Raw genomic sequence first — 26,393 nt, 5'->3', positions numbered from 1 at the left:
CTCCAGCTCGCACGAAAAGCCAGAGAGCAGCTGTGCTAAGGATTGGCAACACAAACAATTTTCATGCAGAAATAGATCAATACTTGTTTTTTAATCTCTATAAGAATATAATGATGCAAGTAGTCTATTCACTAATAAAGTGAGAGGCAGATTTAGTCAACATGGGCATAGCCCAATGCAATGTGAGACACCTTGCAAAAAGAACAGATGCACTCCGTATCCTTTTCTAATAGCACTGTAAGGATCTCAGAGTCCTTGTTAATGACCAGCTACAAATGCTGATGCAAATAATGTATCACATGCATAGTTCTAGTAGCCAGATTGGTCCTGGAGAAAAAACTAATCTTTGTAGATTGCAATACTTATTAGGCCAACAAAAAGAGTGCCATGTTATATGATCATTCTTAAGACCACTTAGCCAGGAAACCCCCCCCCCCCCCCCCCTGAAAAAGCCAGAATTGCAAATCTGGCTTCTTCAGCTGCTAAACTGCTTCCTCCCTCAGGTCTGGTCTCTGATGCTCCTCACATCCAGCTCAACTGCTTATGCTCTCCAATTGGGCTCCTCTGCTTGTTGCTCCCTGGCCATGCTGCTCCATTTATCAGCACTGAGCTATGCAGCACTTGTGGTGAACTGCTGTATATGGCTCAGTGTTGCTCTTAAGCAAAGCAGCTGAGGCAGCATCAAAGATGGTGGGGAAGGAGTACAGCCAGGGACGGTGGAAGCACTAGGCGATCACCTAGGGCGCTGAGCATTAGGGGGCGCCGAGCCGCCAGTGGACTTCATCCCACTGGCGGCTGAGCAGTGAACTACTGCTGTGCTGTGTGCCGGATACACACAGCAAGAAGATCAGCAGGGCCGTGGTGGAGCTCACGTCACCACGGCCCAAGAAAAAGGTCGTGTCTAAACGTGCAGGTGCTCCTCCTCCTTCCTGCCTGGCCCCGGAAGAAAAATGTTGCTGAAGCCGCGCAGGCAGGAATGAGGAGGAGCATCAGCCGCGTGCAGAAGAGGAGTAGCGCGGCCCGAGAAGACCAGGGCTGCTGCAGAGCCCATCCTGTGGCGACCCGTGAAAAGGAGGCCCAGAGGTGAGAGAGAGGCTGAGGGCCTGTAGAGTGTGTATGTGTGCATGTATGAGATGAGATAAGTTGAGAGATTGTGTATGAGAGTGAGTTGAGAGACTGTGTGTGGGAGTGAAGACCTGAATGTTTGCAGAGACAGCATGTGAGAGCCTCTGTGTGTTTGAGAGAGACAGCATGTGACAGTGAAAGCCTGTGCTTGAGCAAGACAGCATGTGGGAGTGAGAGAGAGCCTGTATGTGTGAGAGTAAGACAGCATGTGCCAGTGAGAGACTGTGTGTATGAATGATTGTTTGAGAGAGAGCATGTAAGTGAGGGAAGAAGACAGATGGAGAGAAAAGAAATAGAAAAAAAAGACAATATAAAAAATTGGCAAAAAATAAGAAAGGGAAGGTGGAATAAAAAAAAGCCTGTGACCAACCAATTAGAAAACTAAGATCAGACAGCAAATGTAAAAAAAAAAAAAAAAATTTACTTTTTACCGATTGGCACAAGTAATCTTTGGGAATGTGCAAGAGTAGCACTTTCTCTATGCGGATCTCACAATGTACGAGTCAGCATGGAGGAACTGGAAGCCTACGGGGCCTGCACAGAGGAGGCAGCAGAATGGGCTTCAGTGCCAGTAGCAGCAATCAGCACCTTCCCAATAGCCACACGGCAGCAGTGACAGTGGCAGCAGAGGAATGAGAGAGGCTCTGAGGTTGCTGGCGAAAGAAAGAGAGGGGGTCTCTGCCTTTAGTGTGTGCATGTGTATGTATGGGAGTCTGCCTGGGGGTGTATGTGTGTGAATGCATGGGTGCCTGCCTGAGGATGTGTCTGTGTATGAGAATGAATGGGTGTTTTCCTGGGGTTTGTATGTGTGAGAATAGGTGCCTGCCTGTGCGTGGTGTATGTGTGTGTGTGTGTGTGAGATAGCAAATGTTGCTTACCTGATGTAACAGGTGTTCTCACAGGACAGCAGGATGTTAGTCCTCACAAATGGGTGACATCGAGGATGGAGCCCACCACGGAAAACTTCTGTCAAAGTTTAAACAGAATTTTGACTGGCCCCTACTGGGCATGCCCAGCAAGGCACTGACCCTGCAGCCAGCAGGGGTCTCCCTTCAGTCTGATTTTCAAAGCTACAGGCAGTGCCTAGAAAGTAAAAATAAAACGAACCCAACACCGCGGGGAGGCGGGCGGGTTTCGTGAGGACTAACATCCTGCTGTCCTGTGAGAACACCTGTTACATCAGGTAAGCAACATTTGCTTTCTCACAGGACAAGCAGGATGGTTGTCCTCACAAATGGGTGAGTACCGAGCTGAGGATGTCCCGACTTGCACCAAATGTACCCAACGGTGTGCAGCAAGCACAATAAGTGAGGAGAAATTTGGGAAAGGGCATCCGCACCCAACCGGGTAGGTGGAAGGGTGTTGGTACATCAGGTTGGAAAAAGGTTACGCAAGACAGATTGGCCGAAGATGGAGTCCTGTCTTCCAGCTTTGTCCAAACAATAATGGGCTGCAAAGGTATGGAGAGAACTCCAGGTTGCAGCTTTGCAGATGTCAGGAAGCGGCACCGATCGAAGGTGTGCCACTGACGTCGCCATGGCCCTCACAGAGTGTGCTTTAACACGGTCTTGAAAAGGAATGCCAGCTTGCTGATAGCAAAAAGAAATGCAGTCCGCCAACCAGGAAGAAAGAGCCTGCTTACCCACAGGTTGTCCTAGCTTATTAGGATGGAAAGAGACGAATAATTGAGTGCTCTTCCTATGGGAAACTGTACGGTCTAGGTAAAAAGCTAGAGCTCGTTTACAGTCTAGGGTATGCAGGGTCTGCTCTCCAGAGTTGGAGTGGGGCCTGGGAAAAAAGATAGGTAGTATGATGGATTGATTGATATGAAACTCAGAAAACTACCTTAGGTAAAATTTAGGATGAGTGCGGAGTACCGCCCGGTCCTGCAGGAGCTTAGTGTAAGGCGGATAGGTAACTAGGGCCTGCAATTCACTAACCCTGCGAGCTGAAGTGATAGCCAAGAGGAATAACACTTTCCATGTGAGATACTTTAACTCACAGGAGTGCAGAGGTTCGAAAGGAGGTTTCATTAGACGACCAAGAACCAGGTTAAGGTCCCAAGATGGGGCCGGAGGACGTAAGGGTGGCTTCAGATGGAGCAAGCCTTTAAGAAAACGGGTTACTAGGGGTTGTACTGAAATAGGGACACCCTGTACACCTTTATGGAAGGCGGCTACCGCACTGACATGCATTCTGATAGAAGAGGTTTTAAGACCTGATTCAGAGAGATGCCATAAATAGTCCAAGAATTTGGAGATTGGACAGGAAAGGGGATCAAGGGACTGAGAAGTGCACCATGATGTGTACCTTTTCCATTTGTATGAGTAAGATTTTCTTGTGGAAGGCTTTCGTGAAGCTATCAGGACCCGAGAAACGGAATCTGAAAGGTTGAAAGGCTGAAGGACTAACCTTTCAACATCCATGCCGTCAGGGACAAGGCTTGGAGGTTGGGATGGAGGAGGCATCCGTCGTTTTGAGTGAGCAGATGCGGGTCCTTTCCCAGAGGAATGTGCCTGCGGATGGAGAGATCCTGGAGTATTGGAAACCATACTTGGCGTGGCCAGTAGGGTGCTATTAGGATCATGGTTCCCCCGTCGTGGCGTAGCTTCACGAGAGTCTTTGACACAAGAGGAAGTGGAGGGAATGCATAGAGCAGACCGGTTGTCCACTTGAGGGAGAATGCATCCCTCGGCCGAGAGTGCTGGCTCCGAATGAGAGAGCAGTAATCGTCCACTTTGTGGTTCTGAGGGGACGCAAAGAGGTCTATGCGGGGAGAACCCCACTTGTGAAACAGAGAGGTCGTTACCAGAGGATCGAGTGACCACTCGTGTGGTTGGAAGACACGGCTCAGCTGGTCTGCCAATACATTGTCTACTCCCGGCAGGTAAGTGGCCCTGAGGTACATGGAGTGGGAGAGGGCTTCCGCCCAGATCTGCGCAGCTTCCTGACACAGAAGGAAGGAGCCTGTGCCTCCCTGCTTGTTTATGTACCACATGGCCACTTGGTTGTCCGTCTGGATTAAGATTATCTGATGAAAGAGATGATCTTTGAAAGTGCGGAGCGCATAGCGGATTGCTCGAAGTTCCAGGAAATTGATCTGGTGTTCGGCTTCCTCTTTGGACCATAATCCTTGGGTTTGAAAGTCGTCCACATGGGCTCCCCAACCGATGTGAGAAGCGTCGGTGGTTAGGATTACTTGCGGTTCCGGTGGAAGAAAGGGTAAGCCCTGAAGGAGGTTGACCTGAGTCGTCCACCAGGTTAAGGATAGGCGCAGCGCTTGTGTGACTGTGACTATGGAGGACAGAGGCTGAAAAGCTTGAATCCATTGGTGTCGTAGAGTCCATTGTGTTACTCTCATGGCTAGTCGGGTCATGGGAGTGACTTGAACCGAGGATGCCATGTGCCCTAGGAGAATGAGGAACTGGCGAGCCGTGGCAGTGTTCTGAGACTGGAGCTGGCGAGCCAGGGACATTAGGGTGTGGACCCTCTGAAGAGGAAGGTAAGCCTTTGCCTGTAAGGTGTCCAAGTCTGCCCCAATGAAGGATAAGGTTTGAGACGGGACTAAGCAAGATTTCTCGTAATTGACGAGAAACCCTAAGGAAAGGAGTGTTTGAATTGTCAATTTTAGGGAGGATTGAGCTATCTGCTGGGTGGAGGCCCTGATTAGCCAATCGTCCAGGTATGGGTAGACGTGGACACCTTCCTTCCTTAGGAATGCTGCTACCACTACGAGACATTTGGTAAAGACTCGTGGGGCAGAAGCTAGACCGAAAGGTAGGACACGGTATTGATAATGGTCGTGGCCTACTAGAAACCGCAGATATTTGCGATGGGATTGTGTGATCGCAATGTGGGTATAAGCGTCCTTGAGGTCGAGAGAGCACAGCCAATCCCCTCTTTGTAGCAGAGGGAGCAGCGCGCCTAGGGTTACCATTTTGAATTTCTCTTTTTGAAGGTATTTGTTGAGGGCTCGAAGGTCCAAAATGGGACGTAGTCCCCCTGATTTCTTTGGTATTAGGAAGTATCTGGAATAGAATCCCGTGCCTCGTTGAGAGGGAGGAACGGGTTCTATAGCATTTGATTGCAGAAGAAGGGATACTTCCTGTTGTAATTGAGCCAAATGGGTGGATAGACTCCACGCTTGAAGAGGCGGGGAGTCTGCCGGAAGAGATATGAAGTTGAGGTGGTAACCCTGTGCGATAATTGTTAGCACCCACTGATCTGAGGTGATCTGCAACCAAGGTTGTAAAAAATGGTACAGTCGACCTCCTACAGGGATGTCCGGAAGAGGGGTTTGGCATGTGTTCCCTACAGGGGAGTCAAAGTCCAGCCGCAGGCCCAGGAGGAGGGGGCTACAGTAGGCCTTTGTTTCCTAGGCTGACGCGGCTGAGGCCTAGTAGAGGATCGAGCTGGACGAGGCCTGGCCGATGGAGGATAATAACGGCGTGGTCGAAAGAATGACTTCTTAGAGTCTTTCTTTTGCGGTTGCTTGGAGGTCAGCTCAGGTGGGACAGATGAGAGTTGTTTCAACGTCTCATGGTGGTCTTTCAACTCCGCCACAATCTGCTGAATTTGCTCTCCAAACAAATTATCGCCTAAGCAGGGTAAATCAGCAAGACGATCCTGAACCTCTGGGCGAAGGTTGGATGATTTTAACCAAGCCCAACGTCTGGCTGAGATGGCTGTGGCTGAAACTTTTGTGGAAGCATCGAATATGTCGTAGGCAGTCCTAATCTCGTGCTTCCCTGCCTCAAATCCCTTGTGAAGAAGGGCTTGAAGCTGCGGTTGGTATTGGTCTGGTAACGTGTCAGCATAGTCTTGCATCTGCTTAAGGATGGCTCTGTTGTACTGAGTCATATAAAGTTGATATGAAGCTATGCGTGAAATCAACATAGCTCCATGATAGACTTTCCGTCCAACACTATCTAGGAACTTGTTGTCCCTGGTAGGCGGGGTAGAAGAGTGTGGCTTAAGACGCTTGGCCTTCTTCTGCGCGGACTCAACCACAACAGAGCGATGATCCAGTTGAGGTTTTTGGAAACCTGGTGCTGACTGGACAAGGTAGGTGGAGTCAGCTTTTTTGTTAACTGGGGACACTGATGAAGGAGATTCCCAGTTTTTCTTGAGCAGATCCAAAAACACCTGGTGTATAGGGATGGAAGCGATGATTTTTGGAGCATCCAGAAATTGAAGGAGTTCCATCATCTGGTGTCTGTCATCAGCTTCAGATTGTAGTTGAAAAGGTACAACTTCTGACATCTCTTTCACAAAATTAATGAAAGAGAGATCCTCAGGAGGAGATCTTTTTCTACTCTCTGTAGGAGATGGAGGCGAAGGCAAATCCGTGTCAGAAGATGTATCATCATCATCACCCCAGGTATCGTAGGGATCAAGTGGGGTTTGTAACCCTGATGGACCTGGCTGAGGCTCTAAAGGCATCGATGGAAACCGAGGTGGAATCGGTGCCGTAGGTGGAACCAGAAATGGCATCGATGGCTTCGGTGCTGTCGATGGAATCGGTGCCTGGCGTGGAATGGATGGAACCAAAGGATATATCGGTGGAGATATACCAGAAGGCACCGATGGAACCACCCCGGAAGGAGGAATCCGGAACGGTGTTTCTCCTGCCGATGAAAATCCAGTCGGAGACGGTGGTGTTGTCGAAGGCACTGGAATCACCGATGGAAGGGCCGTCATGAGCGCCTCCATGCGGCTCAGTAGCGGTGCTAGCGCTTGTATCAACGGCTCGGTGGTCGGTTCCCTCCTCGGTGGCGAAGCCGGTGCCGGTGTCGGTGCCGGGGGCGGCACTGGAACCGGTGCCGGAGACGGTGCCGATGGAGGTTGCAATTTCTTCATCGCTTTCTCGATGGCCTCCTGGACCAGCCGGTCCAGTTCTGCCCGGAGACCAGGGGTAACCATACCCGGCTCGACGGGAGAGGGAGGCTGAGGCAGGGCCGGAGGGACCACCGTAACCGGTGGGATCACGGCCCCCGCACCCCGGGAGGGTGAGGGTTTCCTCGATGCCTGCGAACGAGACGTGGAGGGTGTCCGGTCTGTTCGCGGCTTCTTTGTCGGTGGCTCGGCTTGAGCAGAGGTCGATGGCTGTGGATCCTCGACAGGCCGAGATTTGTGCCGTCGATAGCGGTGCTTTTCCTTCCGATCCCCTCGCCCATCCGGGGAAGGGACGGGAGTCGACGGCCGAGAAGCGATCGATGGCGGACGGTCACCGGAGGGTTGACGATGATGGTACAACTTCGACGGTGCCGGTTCCGATGACGTCGATGCTATCGATGGCGTTGGGGTGGGTGCATGGAAGAGGAGCCCCATCTTCTCCATCCTGGCTTTGCGACCCTTGGGTGTCATTAAGGCACATGTGGTGCAAGTCAGGACATCATGCTCACTACCCAAACACATCACACAAACCCTGTGGGGGTCTGTGATGGACATAGTCCGGGTACAATCCGGACAACGGCGGAGCCCCGTTGCCATGGCCTGAAGCCAAAATTTAGGCTGGGGATCGGTAAGTGCCAACAGGCCTCAAGGGCCAAATTCGACGGTAGTCGATGGAAAAAGGCAAAAAACTTACCGGGTTCCGTAAGATGACTAAAAATTTGTCGAAGGGAGACCCCTGAGGGGCAAATTTTCTTAGGAAATTAATTTCCAAATTCCTGTCAGGAACGTGGTTAGAGAGCTCCTTTCACCGCGTGGCAACTGCTGCGCGGAAAAAAGAAGACTGAAGGGAGACCCCTGCTGGCTGCAGGGTCAGTGCCTTGCTGGGCATGCCCAGTAGGGGCCAGTCAAAGTTCTGTTTAAACTTTGACAGAAGTTTTCCGTGGTGGGCTCCATCCTCGATGTCACCCATTTGTGAGGACAACCATCCTGCTTGTCCTGTGAGAAAAATTGGTGCCTGCCTGGGGGTCTGTGTGTGTGAGAATGAATGTGTGCATGCCTGGGGGTTGGGGAGGGAGTGGTGTGAAAATGAATGGGAGCCTGCCTGGGGTTCAGTGTGAGAATGATTGGGAGATTGCCTGTGTGTGTGTTTGTGTTTATGTGAGGGAGCCAGTGAGAGCATGAGTGTGTATGAGAAAATCCAGGGGAGTAAGAGTGTGTGGGGGTGTGTGTGTGTGGAGGGGTAGAGAGTGTCTTACAGCCTGAGAGTGTGTCAGTGTCTGAGAGAGCGAGAGGTTATGGTGGGTATAAGAGCATGAATGTGTATGTATGAGAGAGAATGGACATGTGAGTATGTGTGAGAGAGAGAATAACCTCCTAATCCTCGACAATATCAGGGTGACTGGAAATCAAGAGCTCCCATGTATGGACAACAGGAGCTTTTTAAAATCCTTATTAGTTTTAATTATTGTGTGTTATTTGATATATGTGCTGTTTTGAAATATTTTATTGGTGTCTGGGAAACTGTAAAAAATGTATATGATTTTAATTAATAGAAATTCTATTTATCAGTAGTTTTAAAATATTCTTTTATATAACTAATGCTTTATGTTTCTTGATTTTATTGTTTTATGAGGAATGGTGGTTCTGTTTTTCCATTGTTAATACACAGAGACTGGCTTCTTGGGGTTTCCATTTCAGTTTTTTCTAATTTGTGCTCCTTTATTTTGTATTCTGTATTTAGTGAGGGTCTGTCTCTGCTCTGTGTGTGTGACCATGATGAGAGATTCTGCTAGCATGTAGTGTCTGTATAAGGATCTATAGCAATCGGGTTTGTTTTGTTTCCTCAGTAGGTGGTGCATTGTTATCCTAGGACCCATTTAATATTTACCCTTGCTTATTCACAGGTAGGGTTATTGTTGTTTGAGTCCTTGGTGTTATTACTGTTATGTTACGATGGGATTGCAGTATAGATGTTGAGTGTCTTTTTTGCGGGGTTTTGTGTTAGTTCACAATGTGTCTGGCAGTGGAAGGTGTTTGTGCTGCTGTTACTGTGAGGTGACACCAGAATTTGAAAATATCTTTTAGTATGATGAGCTGTAAGGGAAACATCCAAGCTCCATTGTTTGGGGAAATTTCAGTGGATGCACAGAGTTACAGAACTGGAGGTGCAGGATTTATATTGACATTCTGTCCCTTCCTATATAGTCCAGATTTCACTCTCATAGCCATACGGAATTAGTTGAATGAGGCTATCAAATATTTTTATAGTGTGAAACTGGCCAGCTTTTTTAAATTACGCAGAAGACCCTTTGGACTTTATTAATACCTTTTTTTATAACCAATTTTAAAGCAGGATCCATGCTATAGAGGTGGGTGTGATGAAGAAATGTCATTTTTGCTCCCCCCCCCCCCCAAATTCTTCTGTCTAGAGCAGCGTTTCTCAACCGGTGTGTCGTGACACACCAGTGTGTCGCCAAGCACCGGCAGGTGTGTTGCGTGCTCCTGGTCTCTCCAGCTGCTCTTCCTTCCTTGCTGCCGTTGCCACCGGGCTATCAGAACGGCAGCGGTGGTAGAAGAAGCAGTGGCATCTGCGGCAGGCCTTTTCTTCTCCCCGCAACCCCCCGTGACCCAGAACAACCAGTCATCCGGGTACGGGTGGACCAAGATTCCCTCCTGATGAAGGAAGGCCGCCACCACCACCATCACCTTGGTGAATGTGCGAGGAGCTGATGCGAGACCAAATGGGAGGGCTCGACATTGGAAGTGTCATCCCAAGACCTTGAACTGCAGAAACCTCTGGTGATTCAGCCAGATCGGAATGTGTAAATACGCCTCCATGAGGTCCAGAGAGGCAAGAAATTCCCCTTTTCGAACCTCGGCCATCACTGTCCTCAGGGTTTCTATACGAAAGTGAGGAATCCGAAGGCAATGGTTCACATTCTGCAGATAGAGGATGGGCCGAAACATGCCCTCTTTCTTGGGGACCACAAAGTACAAGGAGTACCAACCTCGTCCCTGCTGAGCCTCCGGAACTGGGACAATAGCTTTGAGTTTGAGAATTCATTGTAGAGTCACCGGACCGCCTCTTGCTTGACCCTTGAGGCCACTCGGTACTCCACAAAAACCTCCTGGACCGGGCGCGAGAACTCCAGTGCATACCCGTCTTTGATCACTTCTAAGACCCAGCGGTCTGATGTAATTCTTGCCCATTCTGTGTAAAAGTTGGATAATCTGCCTCCGACAGCTTCGACATCAGAATGGGTGCTCGTGGCTTCATTGGGGGTTTTTATTACTTCCTGCACCAAGATGTCCCAAATCTCTTCCGGGCCGGCAACCCCCTTGAAAGGACTGCTGGCGCCTCGAAGCAGGTTTAGAAGCAGGAGGTGTGGAATATATACCCGCTCTGAAGCGGCGAGAGTCCCTAAACCTAGCTCAAGGAGGGAAGACTTTCTTAGAAGGTCTTTTATCTTCCGGCAACCGATTGCCCTTGGATTCAGCAAGCAGCTTTACCAGCTGATCCAGATCCTCCCCAAAACGAAGCTTTGCCCTTAAAGGGTAGATTACAAAGCTGGGACTTGGAGGACAAATCCGCTGCCCAATTTCGCAGCCAGAGGAGACGCCGCGCTGACACTAAGAACACCATACCTATCGCCAAGGTCCTTAACAGATCATACAAAGCATCTGCAACATAAGCGATGCCTGCTTCTAGGCGGGTGGACTGCAGTGCTCCACTGTTGCCCATACCGGCTCCAGCAGACAACTCCTGGACCCAACACAGACAGGCCCTCTGCATGAGGCTAGCGCAAATAGCCTCCCGAAGGCTTAGCACGGCAACCTCGAATGCTCGCTTCAACTGGATCTCCAGCTTGTGGTCCTGCATATCCTTAAGGGCAGCCGCCCCAGCAACCGGGAAAGTGGTCTTTTTTGTGACTGCCGAGGCCACGGCGTCCACCTTTGGAATCTTCAGTAAATCCAAAATATCAGACTATAACAGGTACAGTTTCGCCATAGCTCTGCCCACCTTCAAGCCGGAATCCGGAGTCTCCCACTCCCAGGTCACTAGTTTGCGAACCTTCTTAGGCAGAGGAAAAGATGTTGTGGGACCCCTAATGCCGTCGAGGACTGAACTGACACCCTTGTTGTCAAACTCTTCTTGAGAAATCTTAAGTCCCAGAACTTCAAGGACCTGGGGAATAAGGGGGTCTTAACTCATCCCACTTGAACAAACGCACTACGCTGGGGTCATCCCCCTCCACAGGCGGGTCATCGGGCTCATCTGAATCATCAGTATCCACATCAGCTGGATCCGGCCACGGTCCGGGTCTGCCGCCCCTACTACCCCAGAAGCCGGCGTCGCCCCAGATCCCAGTATCAGATCCCGCGTACCCTGGGGAGAATCCCCTATGGGGTGAGCCTGATCAGGGAGGCGCTGACGAGGGTCCGTACCCAGACCTCTTTTCTTAGGTGGGTCCCAACCTGCCCCCAGGAGACCGGGCCGCTTTACCACCGAACGTTTCCTTCCCAGGAAAGCCTGGTGCATAAGGAGAACAAATTCTGGAGAAAACCCCTCCTGGTCCCCCTCCCCCACTGGAGAATCGGCTGGGGTGATGATATCAGTTCCTCCAGTGAGGTTTTCCCTCACCGGAGCTAGAACAGGCGGAGAATCCTCTTCCCGTGAAGCCGAAGGGGAGACATACATTCCCTCCCCAAGGGAGGAGGCAAGAAGCCCTGAAGAGCCCTCTAACCCCAGGGAACATGCTGCGCATAAGGACGCCGCATCTAACACCTGGCCGCATGACCCACACGTGAGGCCTGCAATTCTGTTTTCAGTGCCATCCGCAGCAGCGCGGCGATAGTCTGAAGTGAAATAGAAAAGGGTGCGAATAAAAACAGAAACGCTCAGAGCCACGACGCGGAAAAAAAATTTCAGTCAGGCAGGACCAGAAAAACAAACAAGCGGGCTAAGAGACTACCGACTGAGGAGAAAAAACTGTGCGCAGCCATGCCGCAGGAAAGGAGCCTGTCTATAGTGAAATTGCAAAGCCCCCAGGGAAGCGGCGAGTAAACGAGGCAAACGGAGAAAAAACTCACCCTTGCCCTCAGAAAACAACCTGGAGCCCCGGGAGCTGAGGGGAACACTGCTGACAGCTTCCTCGGCTGGCCTTAAAAGACCCGGTCTCTCCTGCATCTCTCCTTACCTCAGCACTGAAGACTGTCAGTCAGCCGCAGTGAAAAACAGCTCTTTTTTTTTTTTTTTTTAAATAAACTTTACCAAGACACAGAGAAAAGCTGTTGCAGGAGACAAGGGAGGAGCTGTAGCAGAGATGGTGGTGAGGAGCCAGGAGCCCCTGGTCGTCAGACACCGAACTGTGGCGGGCAAAACCCTGACAGGAATATCCAATTCCTCGGACACCCGCTTCTACTGAGGGATGGCCCACGAAGGAACCTAACACCTCAGGAAGTGACCGTAAACCAAAAAATTAAATTCTAACTAAATAAAAAATATAACTAAAGACTGCAGATGTGCATCTGTACCACCCGCTGGAGTCAGAGAAATACTGAGTGACTGCAGGTGGCACTTTCGTTATGTAGCAGTGCCTAGAGTTCTAATTGCTCTCTGACTACCTGCTGGTAGGGATACACAACCCACTTTTCTGGACTGATCTGGGTATGTTCAGGAAGCTTTAATGCTTTTGATACAACTACAACATTGCTCTGTGCTTCAATGGCAGGGGGAAAAGGAGAAACGGGCAACAACAAAGGAGGGCCCCAAATTTTATGGTCTGGGGAACTCATAAGCATGAGGGTAACCTGCATAGAGAAGCAGTTACTACCCTTAACAGAAGGCATGGAATTACTACCTTTAACCAATAAGTCTTGATGCTTTTGATGCAACTGTAACATCATTCTCTACTTTAATGGCAGGAGGTGGAGGGGGAGAGGAATTGGATTCAGACAGACAGACAACATGGGCCCTGACTTTTACGGTCTGGGGTACTAATATGCAGACAAAAGGGAAAAAGCACAGGACTGCTTCTACGGCCAAGTCCATAACTAAAGCATGTTAAGCAGCACTGTCTGAATTTTCAAGAAGACTCATCACCCAGTAAAATGTTGCTAGCATTACATTTTTTATGGGTTATCATAAGGCTTGGGGATAACGGCACGAAGCGGTAGTTGCTACCCTTAAGAAAAACAAGGGGGTAAACCTGCACGGTGCGGCAAATACTACCATAAGAAGCTTGCTGGGCAGACTGGATAGACCATTTGATCCTTTTCTGCTGTCATTACTATATTACTGTCTTACATAAACAGCCAGTAATAGTTTAATCCTTCAAGAAAGCAAATGTTACTTACCTGTAACAGGTGTTCTCACAGGACAGCAGGATGTTAGCCCTCACATATGGGTGACATCACAGGATGGAGCCCAATCATGGAAAACTTCTGTCAAAGTTTCCAGAACTTTGAATGGCCCCTACTGGGCATGCCCAGCATGGTACTAACCCTGCAGCCAGCAGGGATCCCCCGTCAGTCTTATTTAAAAGCTAGAAGCAGTGCCGAAAAATAAAATAATAAAACGTTACGAACCCAACACCACGGGGCGGCGGGCGGGTTTCGTGAGCACTAACATCCTGCTGTCCTGTGAGAACACCTGTTACAGGTAAGCAACATTTGCTTTCTCACAGGACAAGCAGGATGGTAGTCCTCACATATGGGTGAGTACCGAGCTGAGGATGTCCGAACATGCACCAAATGTACCCAAATGCATGCAACAGGCACAACAACTGGGGTGGAATTTGGTAGAGGGCATCCTGAACCCCACCGGGCAGGTGGAAGGGTGTTAGTACGTCACGTTGTAAACAGGTTATGAAGGACAGACTGGCCGAAGATGGAATCTTGTCTTCCGGCTTTGTCCAAGCAATAGAGGGCTGCAAAGGTATGGAGAGAACTCCAGGTGGCAGCCCTGCAAATGTCAGGAAGCGGCACCGATCACAGGTGTGCTACTGAAGTCGCCATGGCCCTCACAGAATGTGCTTTAACACGGTCTTGAAATGGAATGCCCGCTTGCTGATAGCAAAAGGATATGCAGTCCGCCAACCAGGAGGAGAGAGTCTGCTTACCCACAGGTTGCCCTAATTTGTTAGGGTGGAAAGAGACGAACAATTGAGTGCTCTTCCTATGGGCAACTGTACAGTCTAGATAAAATGCTAGAGCCCATTTACAGTCAAGGGTATGCAGAGCCTGCTCTCCTGGATTGGAATGGGGCCTGGGAAAAAAGGTAGGTAGTATGATGGATTGATTGAGGTGAAAATCCGAAACTACCTTAGGTAAGAATTTAGGGTGAATGCGGAGTACTGCCCAGTCCTGCAGAAGTTTAGTGTAAGGCGGATAGGTAACTAGGGCCTGTAATTCACTAACTCTGCGAGCTGAAGTGATTGCCAAAAGGAAAAGAAGAGCACCATGACGTGAACCTTTTCCATTTGTAAGAGTAAGCTTTTCTCATGGAAGGCTTCCGTGAAGCAATCAAGACACGGGAAACTGGTTCAGAAAGGTTAAGTGGCTGAAGGATTAACCTTTCAACATCCATGCCATCAGGGACAAGGCGTGAAGATCGGGATGGCGGAGGCACCCGTCGTTTTGAGTGATCAGAAGCGGGTCCGTCCCTAAGGGAATGCGCCTGCGAATGGAGAGATCCTGCAGTATTGGAAACCACGCTTGGCATGGCCAGTGAGGTGCTATGAGGATCATGGTTCCCTTGTCCTGACGCAACTTCATGAGAGTCTTTGAGAGAAGAGGAAGTGGAGGGAATGCATAGAGCAGACCAGTTGCCCATGAGAGGGAGAATGCGTCTCTGGGCTGAGAGTGTTTGCTGCGAATGAGGGAGCAGAAGTTCTCTACTTTGCGGTTTTGAGGAGACACAAAGAGGTCTATCTGAGGATATCCCCATTTTTGGAAGATGGAGTTTGCCACTGAGGGGTTGAGAGACCACTCGTGCGGCTGAAAGATGCGACTCAGCTTGTCTGCCAACACATTGTCCACTCCCGGCAACCAGGTGGCCCTGAGGAAAATCGAATGGGAGCGAGCGTCCACCCATATCTGTGCAGCTTCCTGACACAGAAGGAAGGAGCCCGTGCCTCCCTGTTTGTTGATGTACCATATGGCCACTTGGTTGTCCACCTAAATCAGGATAATTTGATTTGAGAGGCGATCCTGAAAAGCCCTGAGAGCATATCTTATTGCTCGAAGCTCCAGGAAATGTATTTGGTGTTTGGCTTCTTCTAGAGACCAAGAGCCATGAGTCTGCAGATTGGCCACATGGGCTCCCCAGCCGAGGTTGGAAGCATCGGTGGTGAGAGTTATTTGAGGGTCTGGAGCCTGAAAGGGCAAGCCTTGGAGGAGATTGATGTGATGCCTCCACCAGACAAGAGACTGACGGAGTGAGATGGTTACATGGACCATGGTAGACAGGGGCTGAACGCTTCGAGTCCATTGCGACAGTAGAGTCTACTGCATGACTCTCATGGCCAATCGTGCCATTGGTGTGACCTGCACTGAGGACGCCATGTGTCCCAGAAGGATGAGAAAGTGACGAGCAGTCACAGATTACTGAGACTGCAGATGGTGTGCAAAAGACATGAGAGTGAGCGCTCGCTGCGAGGCAGAAAAGCCTTTGTCTGCAAGGTGTCCAAGTCTGCCCCAATGAACGACAAGGTTTGAGATGGGACTAAGTAGGATTTGTCGTAGTTGACGAGAAATCCTAATGAAATTAGAGTGTGTAAGGTTAGATTGAGGGACGACAGAGCAGCTTGCTGAGTGGGAGCCCTGATTAACCAGTTGTCTAGATAGGGTTAGATGTGAACACCTTGGGTCCTGAGGAAAGCTGCAACTACTATGAGGCATTTTGTGAAGACTCATGGCGCAGATGCTAGGCCGAATGGAAGCATTCTGTATTGATAGTGCTTGGGGCCTACTAGAAACCTCAGGTATTTGCGATGAGATGGAGTTATCGCAATATGAGTGTATGCGTCCTGGAGGTCCAGACAGCAGAGCCAGTCTCCTCTTTGTAAGAGAGAGGAAGAAGCGAGCTTAAAGTTACCATCTTGAACTTCTCTCGCTGGAGGTACTTGTTGAAGGCCCATAGGTCCAGGATAGGATGAACGCCTCCCGATTTTTTGGGGATTAGGAAGTACCGGGACTAGAACCCTAGGCCGTGCTGAGAGTAGGATACAGGTTCTATTGCCTTGGACTGGAGGAGGGAGACCTCTTGATCCAGAAGGATTGAGTGACTGGATGTTCTCCACCGGTAGAGGTGGGAGTCCGGTGGCACGGAGAGAAAGTTCAGATGGTAACCCTGAGCAATTATTGCCAATACCCATTGGTCTGAGGTGACTGAGTGTCATATGTTGTGGAAGTGGCACAATTGACCTCCCACTGGTATGTGAGGCAGTGGAATCTGGCTGCTGCTCTCTAGGTGGAAGTCAAAAACCTGAAGCAGGCCCTGGTTGAGGAGTTGCTTGTGGCTTTTGTTTACGTGTTTGACGAGGCTGTGCTTTTTGAAAAGGTCTCGTGGCACAGAATCTGGTTGGTGGCGGGTAGGACTTCTTTGGGCGGAAGAATGACTTTTTAGAGTTCCTTCTGAAGGGCTGTTTAGAAGAATAGTCAGAAGGCATCAGAGAGCTGTCTTAGGGTCTCATGATGGTCCTTAAGTTCTGCCACCGTTCGCTGAATCTGTTCGCCAAACAGGTTGTCCCCTCCACAGGGCAGGTCGGATAGCCTATCTTGTACTTCAGGGCGAAGGTCGGAAGACTTGAGCCAGGTCCATCTTCTTGCCGAAACAGCGGCTGCAGATACTGTAGTGGCAGTCTCAAAGATATCATAGGATGATCTGATCTCATGCTTGCCTACCTCAAAATCCTTGTTTACTAGGGTTTGAAGCTGATCTTGGAATTGTTGAGGCAGGATATCTGAGAAATCTTGTATCTGCTTAAAAATGACCCTATTATATTGGGTCCTATAGAGCTGATAGGCGGCAATCCGGGAGATGAGCATTGAGCCTTGGAATACCCAGCGGCCAATGGCATCTAAAAACTTCTATTCTTTGCCCGGGGGAAAAGAGGTATGAGGCTTTGATCTCTTTGCTCTTTTTTGTGCAGATTCAACAACTACAGATTGGTGATCCAATTGAGTTTTTTGAAAGCCTGGAGCTGACTGCACCAAATAGGTAGTGTCAGCCTTTCTGTGCACTGGAGCAATGGAGCCAGGATGTTCCAAGTTCTTCTTAAGGAGATCCAGAAGAACCTGGTGGATAAGGATGGAGGTTATTTCCTTGGGAGCATCCAGGAATTGGAGCAACTCCATCATTTGATGTCTGTCATCCTGTTCAGTCTGCAACTGGAAGGGAACCAATTCAGACATTTCCTTCACAAAATTTATAAAGGAGAGGTCCTCTGGAGGAGAACGCTTCCTTCTTTCAGTGGGTGAAGATGGTGAAGGTAAATCATCGGTGTCTGGCGAGGAATCATCAGTCCAGGTATCATAAGGATCAGCACCTGTCCCTCTAGGAACTAGAGGGGGATGGGGTGGTGGGATACCTGAAGGTCCTGGTCTAGGCTCCAAAGGATCGGAGGAATTATCGGAGGCACTGATGAAGGCATCGATGGATGGCTCGGTGGCACCGACGGTTGGATCGGTGGCGAGGGACGTATCGGCATCGATGGCTGAGGCAGGACTCCGGATGGAGGGATGCGGAACGGTGTTTCTCCTCCCGATGACAGAGTAATTGGAGAGGGCACCAGAGCCATCGGTGACCCGGAGTCCATCGGAGGAAAACAGCAATGAGCGCTTCCATCCTGGATAGCAGCGGTGCCAATGCTGCTGGAATCGGGTCGGTGCTCTATTCCACAATCGGTACCGGTGTCTGTGCCAGAGGAACCTGGAGTCGTTGCATCACCTTGTCGATGGCCTCCTGAACCATCCGGTCCAGTTCTTCTCGGAGACCTGGAGCAAGCAGCCCCGGCTCCGGAACAGAAGAAGGAGGCAGAGGCATAGCTGGAGGGGCCACCGTTAAAGGCGGAGTCGTGGCTCCTGATCCCCTGTTGGGTGAGGGTTGCCTCAGTGACCCGGTCGCCAAAAAGGACTGTGCCTTTTCTGGACGGGGTTTTTTTGATGGCGGCTCGGACGATGGCAAGGTCGATGACTTTGCTCCCTCGATGGTCCGAGGCTTATGATGTCGATGGTGATGTTTCTCTCTGCGATCCCCTCGGTCCTGAGGGGGAGTAGAAGGTGTCAAAGGCCAAGATGTCGTCGATGCCGGACGTCACCGGCCGGTGGTCAATACTGGCGCGAAGTTGACGGTGCCGGATCAGACGACGTCGATGCAATGGACAGAGTCAGGTTTTGAGCATGGATGAGAAGTTCCGTCTTCTCCATTCTGGCCTTGCGACCTTTTGGTGTCATTAAGGCACATTTGGGGCAGGTTAGGAAATCGTGCTCTTGTCCAAGACACATTACACAGACTTTATGAGGGTCTGTAATAGACATGGTGCGAGTACAGTCCGGGCACCGACGGAACCCCGATGCCATGGCCATAGAAAAAAATTGAGCCGCAGCCGCGAGGGCCAAACTCGACGGCAATCGATGGAAAACGGGTAAAAACTTACCGGAGTACAGTGGCTTGAAAAAAGTTAAAGGAGGGACCCCTGTGGGGCAAATTAACTTTTACTAATTCTGTGAGGAAAATTCCTGTCAGGAATGTCTGCAGAGCTCCTTTACCGCGAGGCTACTGCTGTGCGGAAAAAAGAAGACTGAAGGGGGATCCCTGCTGGCTGCAGGGTTAGTGCCATGCTGGGCATGCCCAGTCGGGGCCAGTCAAAGTTTTCCGTGATTGGGCTCCATCCTGTAATGTCACCCATATGTGAGGACTACCATCCTGCTTGTCCTGTGAGAATTATTTTTTATTTTATGTTAATATTTAAGCACTTCTTTCTAGCAAGTCCAAAATTACCAACAACAAATAAAGAATCAATGTCAGCACTCTCTCTGGAGTTCTGGATGTAAAATGTTTTAAAGACTATGAGGGATTTTTTTTGACTATCCCTCTTGTGGAAATCTGGGTCAACATATAAAGGCATCTGATACTGAGCTAATTCAGTTCTCCAAGTAAGAAAATCCACGGATCAGGTGTTAAGACTTTCAAAAGGGAAACTGATAAAATGAGAAAAATAGTTAGAAAAAAAACTGAAAGGAGCAGCTACAGAGGTAAAAAGGGTGCAAGAGGCGTGGACATTGTTAAAAAAAATACCATCCTAAAAGCAGAGTCCAGATGTATTCCTCACATTAAAAAGGTGGAAGGAAGACAAATCGATTACCGGCATGGTTAAAAGGTGAGGTGAACGAGGCTATTTTAGCCAAAAGATCTTCATTCAAAAATTGGAAAAAGGATCCAACAGAAAAAAATAGGATAAAGCATAAGCGCTGGCAAGTTAAATGTAAGACATTGATAAGACAGGCTAAGAGAGAATTTGAAAAGAATTTGGTCGTAGATGCAAAAACTCACAGTAAAAACTTTAAAAAATATATCCGAAGCAGAAAGCCTCTGAGGGAGTCAGTTGGACTGTTAGATGATCAAAGGATTAAAGGGGCACTTAGAGAAGATAAGGTCATCGTGGAAAGATTAAACAATTTCTTTGCTTCGATGTTTACCGAAGAGGATGTTGGGGAGATACCCGTTCCGTAGAAGGTTTTCATAGGTAATGATTCAGATGGACTGAACCAAATCACGGTGAACCTAGATGATCTGGTAGGCCTGACTGACAAACTGAAGAGTAGTAAATCACTTGGACCGGATGGTATACACCCCAGGGTTCCTAAGGAACCAAAAAATGAAATTACAGATCTATTAGTTAAAATTTGTACGCTATCATTAAAATCATCCATTGTACCTGAAGACTGGAGGGTAGCTAATGTAATCCCAATATTTAAAAAGGGCTCCAGTGGTGATTTTGGAAACTACAGACCAGTGAGCCTGACTGCAGTGCCAGGAAAAATAGTGGAAAGTGTTCTAAGTATGAAAATCACAGAACATATAGAAAGACAAGGTTTAATGGAACAAAGTCAGTATGGCTTTCCCCAAGGCAAGTCTTGCCTCACAAATCAACAAAACCACCAAAGACTGCTTTTACAAACTCCAAGTGCTGAAAAGAATAAGACCTCTTTTCCACGCTCAAGACTTCAGAACGATTCTACAAGCAATCATTTTCTCAAAGCTGGATTATTGTAACTCCATCTTACTAGGTCTCCCCTCCTCCTACACCAAACCACTTCAGATGGTACAAAATGTGGCTGCTCGAATACTGACAAACACCAGGAGAAGAGACCACATCACTCCAATCCTAAAAAGCCTCCATTGGTTGCCAATCCACTTCAGAATAATCTACAAGTCCATTTTCACCATATACAAAATCATCCATCAACTGGCTCCAATTGACCTACATATCCCTCCTCCAATTACATAATTCTTCAAGACCGACAAGAGATGCATACAAAGGATCATTACAGGTACCTCCTTCCAAAACCACCAGACACATCACGTTAAGAGATCGAGCCTTCTCTACAGCCTCTTTGGAACTCCATCCCCCCCCCGACCTTAGACTGGAACCCTGCCTCTCAATTTTCAAGAAAAGACTCAAGACTTGGCTGTTCAAACAAGCATTTCCGGACTCCAATTAATTTAACATCTCAACATCAATACATAAACATCAGCTAGTTCAATGTTAACTATCTGTAACTATCGTTAGCCATTATTAACCTGTCCTTTCTTTTCCCTCTTTGCCCAGTTCTATCCACCCTTGTTACATGTAACTACTTTTTTCCACACCATAGTTCTAGTTTAAAGTTTATTATGCACTTCCGTTTTATGTGAACCAGCATGATGTGACTGCTGTCTTGAATGCCGGTATATAAAAAACCTAAATAAATAAATAAATCTGCTTCACTTTTTTGAAGGAGTTAATAAAGATGTAGATAAAGGTAAACCGGTAGATGTAGTGTATTTGGATTTTCAGAAGATATTTGACAAAGTTCATCATGACAAAGTAAAAAGTCATGGGATAGGTGGTGATGTCCTTTCATGGATTACAAACCAGCTAAAAGACAGGAAACAGAGAGTAGGATTAAATGGACAATTTTCTCAGTCGACGGGGCAGTGGAGTGCCTCAGGGATCTGTATTGGGTGCTTTTCAATATATTTATAAATGATCTGGAAAGGAATACGATGAGTGAGGTAATCAAATTTGCAGATGATACAAAATTATTCAGCGTAGTTAAATCACAAGCAGATTGTGATAAATTGCAGGAAGACCTTATGAGACTGGAAAATTGGGCATCCAAATGGCAGATGAAATTTAATGTCGATAAGTGCAAGGTGATGCATACAGGGAAAAATAACCTGTACTATAGGTTACACAATGTTAGGTTCCATATTAGGAGCTACCACCCAAGAAAGAGATCTAGGCGTCATAGTGGATAATACATTGAAATCATCGGTTCAGTTTGCTGCGGCAGTCAAAAAAGCAAACAGAATGTTGGGAATTATTAGAAAGGGAATGGTGAATAAAACGGAAAATATCATGATGCCTCTGTATTGTTCCATGGTGAGACAGCACCTTGAATACTTCGTACAATTCTGTTGCCACATCTCAAAAAAGATATAGTTGTGATGGAGAAGGTACAGAGAAGGGCGACCAAAATGATAAAGGGAATGGAACAGCTCCCCTATGAGGAAAGGCTACAGAGGTTAGGACTGTTCAGCTTGGAGAAGAGACAGCTAAAGGGGGATATGATAGAGGTGTTTAAAATCATGAGAGGTCTAGAACGGGCAAATGTGAATCGGTTATTTACTCTTTTGGATAATAGAAGGACTAGGGGGCATTCCATGAAGTTAGCATGTGGCACATTTAAAACTAATCGGAGAAAGTTCTTTTCACTCAACGCACAATTAAACTCTGTAATTTGTTGCCAGGGGATGTGGTTAGTGCAGTTAGTGTAGCTAGGTTTAAAAAAGTTTTGGATAAGTTCTTGGAGAAGTCCATTACCTGCTATTAATTAAGATGACTTAGAAAATAGCCACTGTTATTACTAGCAACAGTAACGTGGGATAGACTTAGTTTTTGGGAACTTGCCAGGTTCTTATGGCCTGGATTGGCCACTGTTGGAAACAGGATGCTGGGCTTGATGGACCCTTGGTCTGACCCAGTTTGGCATGTTCTTATCTTCTTAGGCTAAGGTCTCTCTGCAGTCTTATTATGAGGGGCCATGTCACATACTCAGATCACAAATATGTATGAAGCATGCATACTGTACTATCTAGCATTAGAGTTTAATTAAAAAAAAATAATTTTAATTTAAATATTGTCTTCCAATGCCCTGTCTAGAGTCTTCAAGCTTGAACATCCCCTCTTTTGCCTACAAAAGCAAAGAGGTTAAACCAGGGGAAAAGAAGAGAAAGTAAGGGGTAAGGAACTGTGACAATGTGATACAAGGAAAGAGAAAAAAAGAAAGAAGAGACACTAAAGAAAAATGCACCAAGTAAGGAAACAAAATGTGCTGCACATTTCAGGGTTCTGAGGGTGACTGTGCTCCTCCTCTCTCCAACCCTCTTATCCCGGTGCTTGTACTCCTTTCTCTGTCCCTCCACCCTGGCCAGTGGATTTATGTATTTATTTGAACTCTAGGCGACTTACAATACAAACATTCATAACACATATATAAAAGCAATAATATAAATAAGTAATGAGATAAGAAAGATTAAAATAATAAAATCAAATAAAACACAGGTCAGACACAGCAGAAAAATAATCTGCAAACAAAAATGTAAAACATTCTCTGACAGAATAAGAAAGTCCTTAACATGGTTTTAAAGGTTTTAGCACACACTGCAAGATGAAAATCGGTAGGCAAAGTGTTCCAAAAGACTGGTGCAACTGAAAATGCTCTTTTTCAATCTAGCATGCAACACTGAAGGAGGGAGTGTCTGGAAGACCTCTTTAACAGGAGCACAAAGCTGGAGAGGGATTATATAAGTGCAGCATGGCACTGGCTGCTCTTCTATTTCTTTCTTCCCCCACCAAGCTACAGACAATCCTTGTGCTCCCCAACTCTCCCCTTTCCACCCAGTGTAACATTGTTCCTCACCAGTTATCCCCATCAACACTAGTGATGCTCTTCCACATGGCCCAGCTTCATGACCCTAAAATTTGAGCAGCAGCACTGGCAGCAGGGGAGGGTGAGAAGGGAGCATCATCAGAGGTGTGTTTGGGGGGCGGGGGGTGTGGCAGAAAAGGGAGTGTAGAAGAAATGTATCACTGGAAGAAACAGATGAAGAGCATCGGTGGAGTGGGACTACTGAAAAGTAATTATGAATATGGGGAATAAAGCTTTTTCATAAAAATGTGTGCATTTCTTAAGTGGTTTGTTTTAAAAACTGTACTTATTTATATAAACCAGGCAAAACTACAGCAGTGTCTATATGCAAACTGATAACTTAAGTTCTTACTTCTTAAGAACAGATTCATCCAGGAGGTCAATTTTATTCTGTACAAGCACTGTGGGAATGTCTCCAACTTCAGCCACCACTTTCTCTTTCCAGCTGGGGATTGCATCAAAAGACTCTCTGTCAGTTGTGGAAAATACAAGTACACAAGCCTGCGCTCCTACAACCAAGACACAGAATTACTTCTTCAATGCAGAAAGTCACAAACATTACCTACATATCAATACAGATAGGACAGATTAAAGCCTTTCTATTTTATTCAAAGACATATAAGGTCCAACACATAGTAGAGACTAAACTGAAGGAGTGAATAAGAAAGCAGTGGAACAAATAACTTCAAATAATGAATGAGGAAGGTGGTGTGTAACTGTCTTAGAGCAGATCAATTCTGTCCCATGTATCCTCAAAGTGCTACTTTCTGAAGCTTCTGTAACTCCTCTTTCTTAAAGTTCCTTTGGGCATACAGGCATTGGAAATTAAATCTCTGCATGAAATGAAATTTCCTACAAAAAAAAACATTTCTACTCCACTGCATAGCAAAATGGTTTGGTCTCTCCTACAGGCTCTGGTTTAAGTTGGATACACCATAGTTAATTCTCATATAAATCCCATGTCAGAAATGACAACTTCATCAGCAACATCATGGAGAAGATAAAACTGCAAATACTAATATCAAAACTGTGCAATACAATTTATAATCTCAGCCATCAAGTACTGCCAGTCAGATAACACTGCATATTATGCAACTGGTGAACCACAATACAGACTGTGATTCAGCAATCCTGCCCTTGTCATTTTGAAATAAATAAGCAGACCAACCTGAAATCAGTAAAGCCAGTCAGGAAGTACCTCGTAAATAGTACACTAATACAAACTGCCAATACCTGCAGGTGTACAAGCCTTTGGGGTTAATAAGGGGGGGGGGGAACAGGGAAGTGCCTCACAGCAGGAAAATAATGAAGATACTTTGGGGTGGGGGGAGGTTGGGCAGGTCCCATGAGGACAGAGAATTCCCTGGATTGGAGAGGCACTGACTCCCTGGATAGGGGTAGGGGGAAGGAACTCCCCAGTGGGATTGGACTTCATTCCTGACAAATAACCATAACCCATAAAGCTTATCATGCTATCTGTGCGCTGATCTCCAGGGCTGTCACAAAAATACAAACCAGCACTCAGTCTTATTCTGAGAGGCCTATAGTAAAGTGAGGGGTGCAAAAATGTTAAAGCAAAGGGAAAATAGGAGGCCAGGCTCTAATCATCTGCCTATGGGTAAACCATCTCAAAAGCAAGGTTAATCAACATGCACAGGGCTGATTTTTCTATTAAGTGAATTAGGCACTCACCTAGGGTGCCACATTTTGGAGTGCAGCAAAAACCCTGAAAACCTCCATTGGTTTAATTACCTTTCAGCTAGGTTAATTAGTTTGGCACTGCGTAATTACTAAATGCAAAGTTGGCTTAGAGGTAACACATACATTCAGTTTCTCTTTCATTACATTGATTTGTGTTGTGAAATTGTAACAAACTAAAAGCAAAACAAAGAAAAGATAAATCTGTACCGTATTAAAGCTTGTATACTTATGCTGCTACAATAAAACTGATTACCTCACGAAAAGTGCAAGCAGCTGCTCCCTTAAAACTAATAAATTTGAATCATAAAACTATTGGTTAAATCTAGTAATCTACTGTAACCGTTATCCACACCAATATTCCTACAGGAGGATGCTGGGGGGGGGGGGGGGGGGAGGGGGAAGAGGAGAGATGCTGAACAGGAGGATAGAGAAAATGGATGTTGGGCACTGTGGAGAGGGAGCAAAGGGAAGAGGATGCAGGACTTGGCAGAGTGTGAGAGGAGAGTCAGGGTGGATTCTGCCAGGGTGAGATAGAAGGATACTGTGCCAGAGCTGCCACTGATAGGCAAGCGTGTAAGGGGGAGGATGCAAGATCGAAGATTCTCCTATGGTGCCTAATATTCTTGCACAGGCCCTGAATATGCACAATGTAGACAAATTTAAAAATATCACCAAAATGGAGATACAAAATATTTGTGCATTAGCTTTGATTTTTTTGGCTTAATAATTTTCTCCTTCTCCTTTAAGGTTTCCTCTTCGGTCAGAACTGGCCTCCATCGGCTATGTAACCATGAGCTTTCATTCACAACTATCCCCTATTTATATCCCCCTCCCAACTCACTTGAGATCTTAGGACCTAAATATACATAGCCTAGAGGACAGAAGAGACGAGGGGATATCTGAAAGGTATTAGAAAAACACAGGAATCAAACATTTTTCCATGGAAAAGAAGCTGTAGAATTAGGGACCACGATATGAAGCTCCAAAGGGTTAGACTGAGGAACAATGTTAGGAAATATTTTTCACAGAAAGGGTAGTGGAAGCCTGGAATGCCCTCCTGAAAGAAGGGCTGAAGAGAATAACACTAACCAAATTCAAAAGGGGGTGGGATAAACACAGAGGAGCCCTCCTGGCTAGAAGATGGAAATGAAGAAACAAGATAACATGTGGTAACATTTGGTGTAACATTTCTGCACAGAAAAGCAGTTACAACTCTAAACATATGCTGGGCAGAATAGATGGATCTTTTATCTGCCATCATTTACTGTATTAACCTAGCCGTTTCAGTGATAATCCTTATCTGGGGACCGCACACCAGGGCACCTTCTTGAACCCTGCAATCCCGGGCACGACTGGACCTCCTTTTCCCACCCTAGGGGCTATGAATAATGCTGCAGAGGCAGCAGTCTTTTTCTAAGCAATGTGTTTTCTTACTGTACATTACCAAAAAAGAGAAGAACCAGCACACAAAC

The 26,393-nt window shown here is 47.2% G+C and overlaps 1 protein-coding gene across 3 annotated transcripts in view; it reads right to left on the bottom strand.

Moving 5' to 3' along the window:
• RAB23 (RAB23, member RAS oncogene family) overlaps positions 1-26,393 on the bottom strand; it is a 116,201-nt gene that overhangs the window by 44,145 nt on the left and 45,663 nt on the right. For all 3 annotated transcript variants that reach the window (XM_029595683.1, XM_029595681.1, XM_029595682.1), the window contains exon 4: positions 23,573-23,729. In XM_029595683.1, the coding sequence (XP_029451543.1) occupies positions 23,573-23,729 (157 nt within the window). The remainder of the gene's footprint in view (positions 1-23,572; positions 23,730-26,393) is intronic.

Source organism: Rhinatrema bivittatum, chromosome 3, assembly GCF_901001135.1.
Source record: "Rhinatrema bivittatum chromosome 3, aRhiBiv1.1, whole genome shotgun sequence".
Classification (NCBI taxonomy): domain Eukaryota; kingdom Metazoa; phylum Chordata; class Amphibia; order Gymnophiona; family Rhinatrematidae; genus Rhinatrema; species Rhinatrema bivittatum.
Note: the sequence above shows the minus strand (reverse complement) of the source record. Positions and strands in the feature narration are given on the sequence as shown.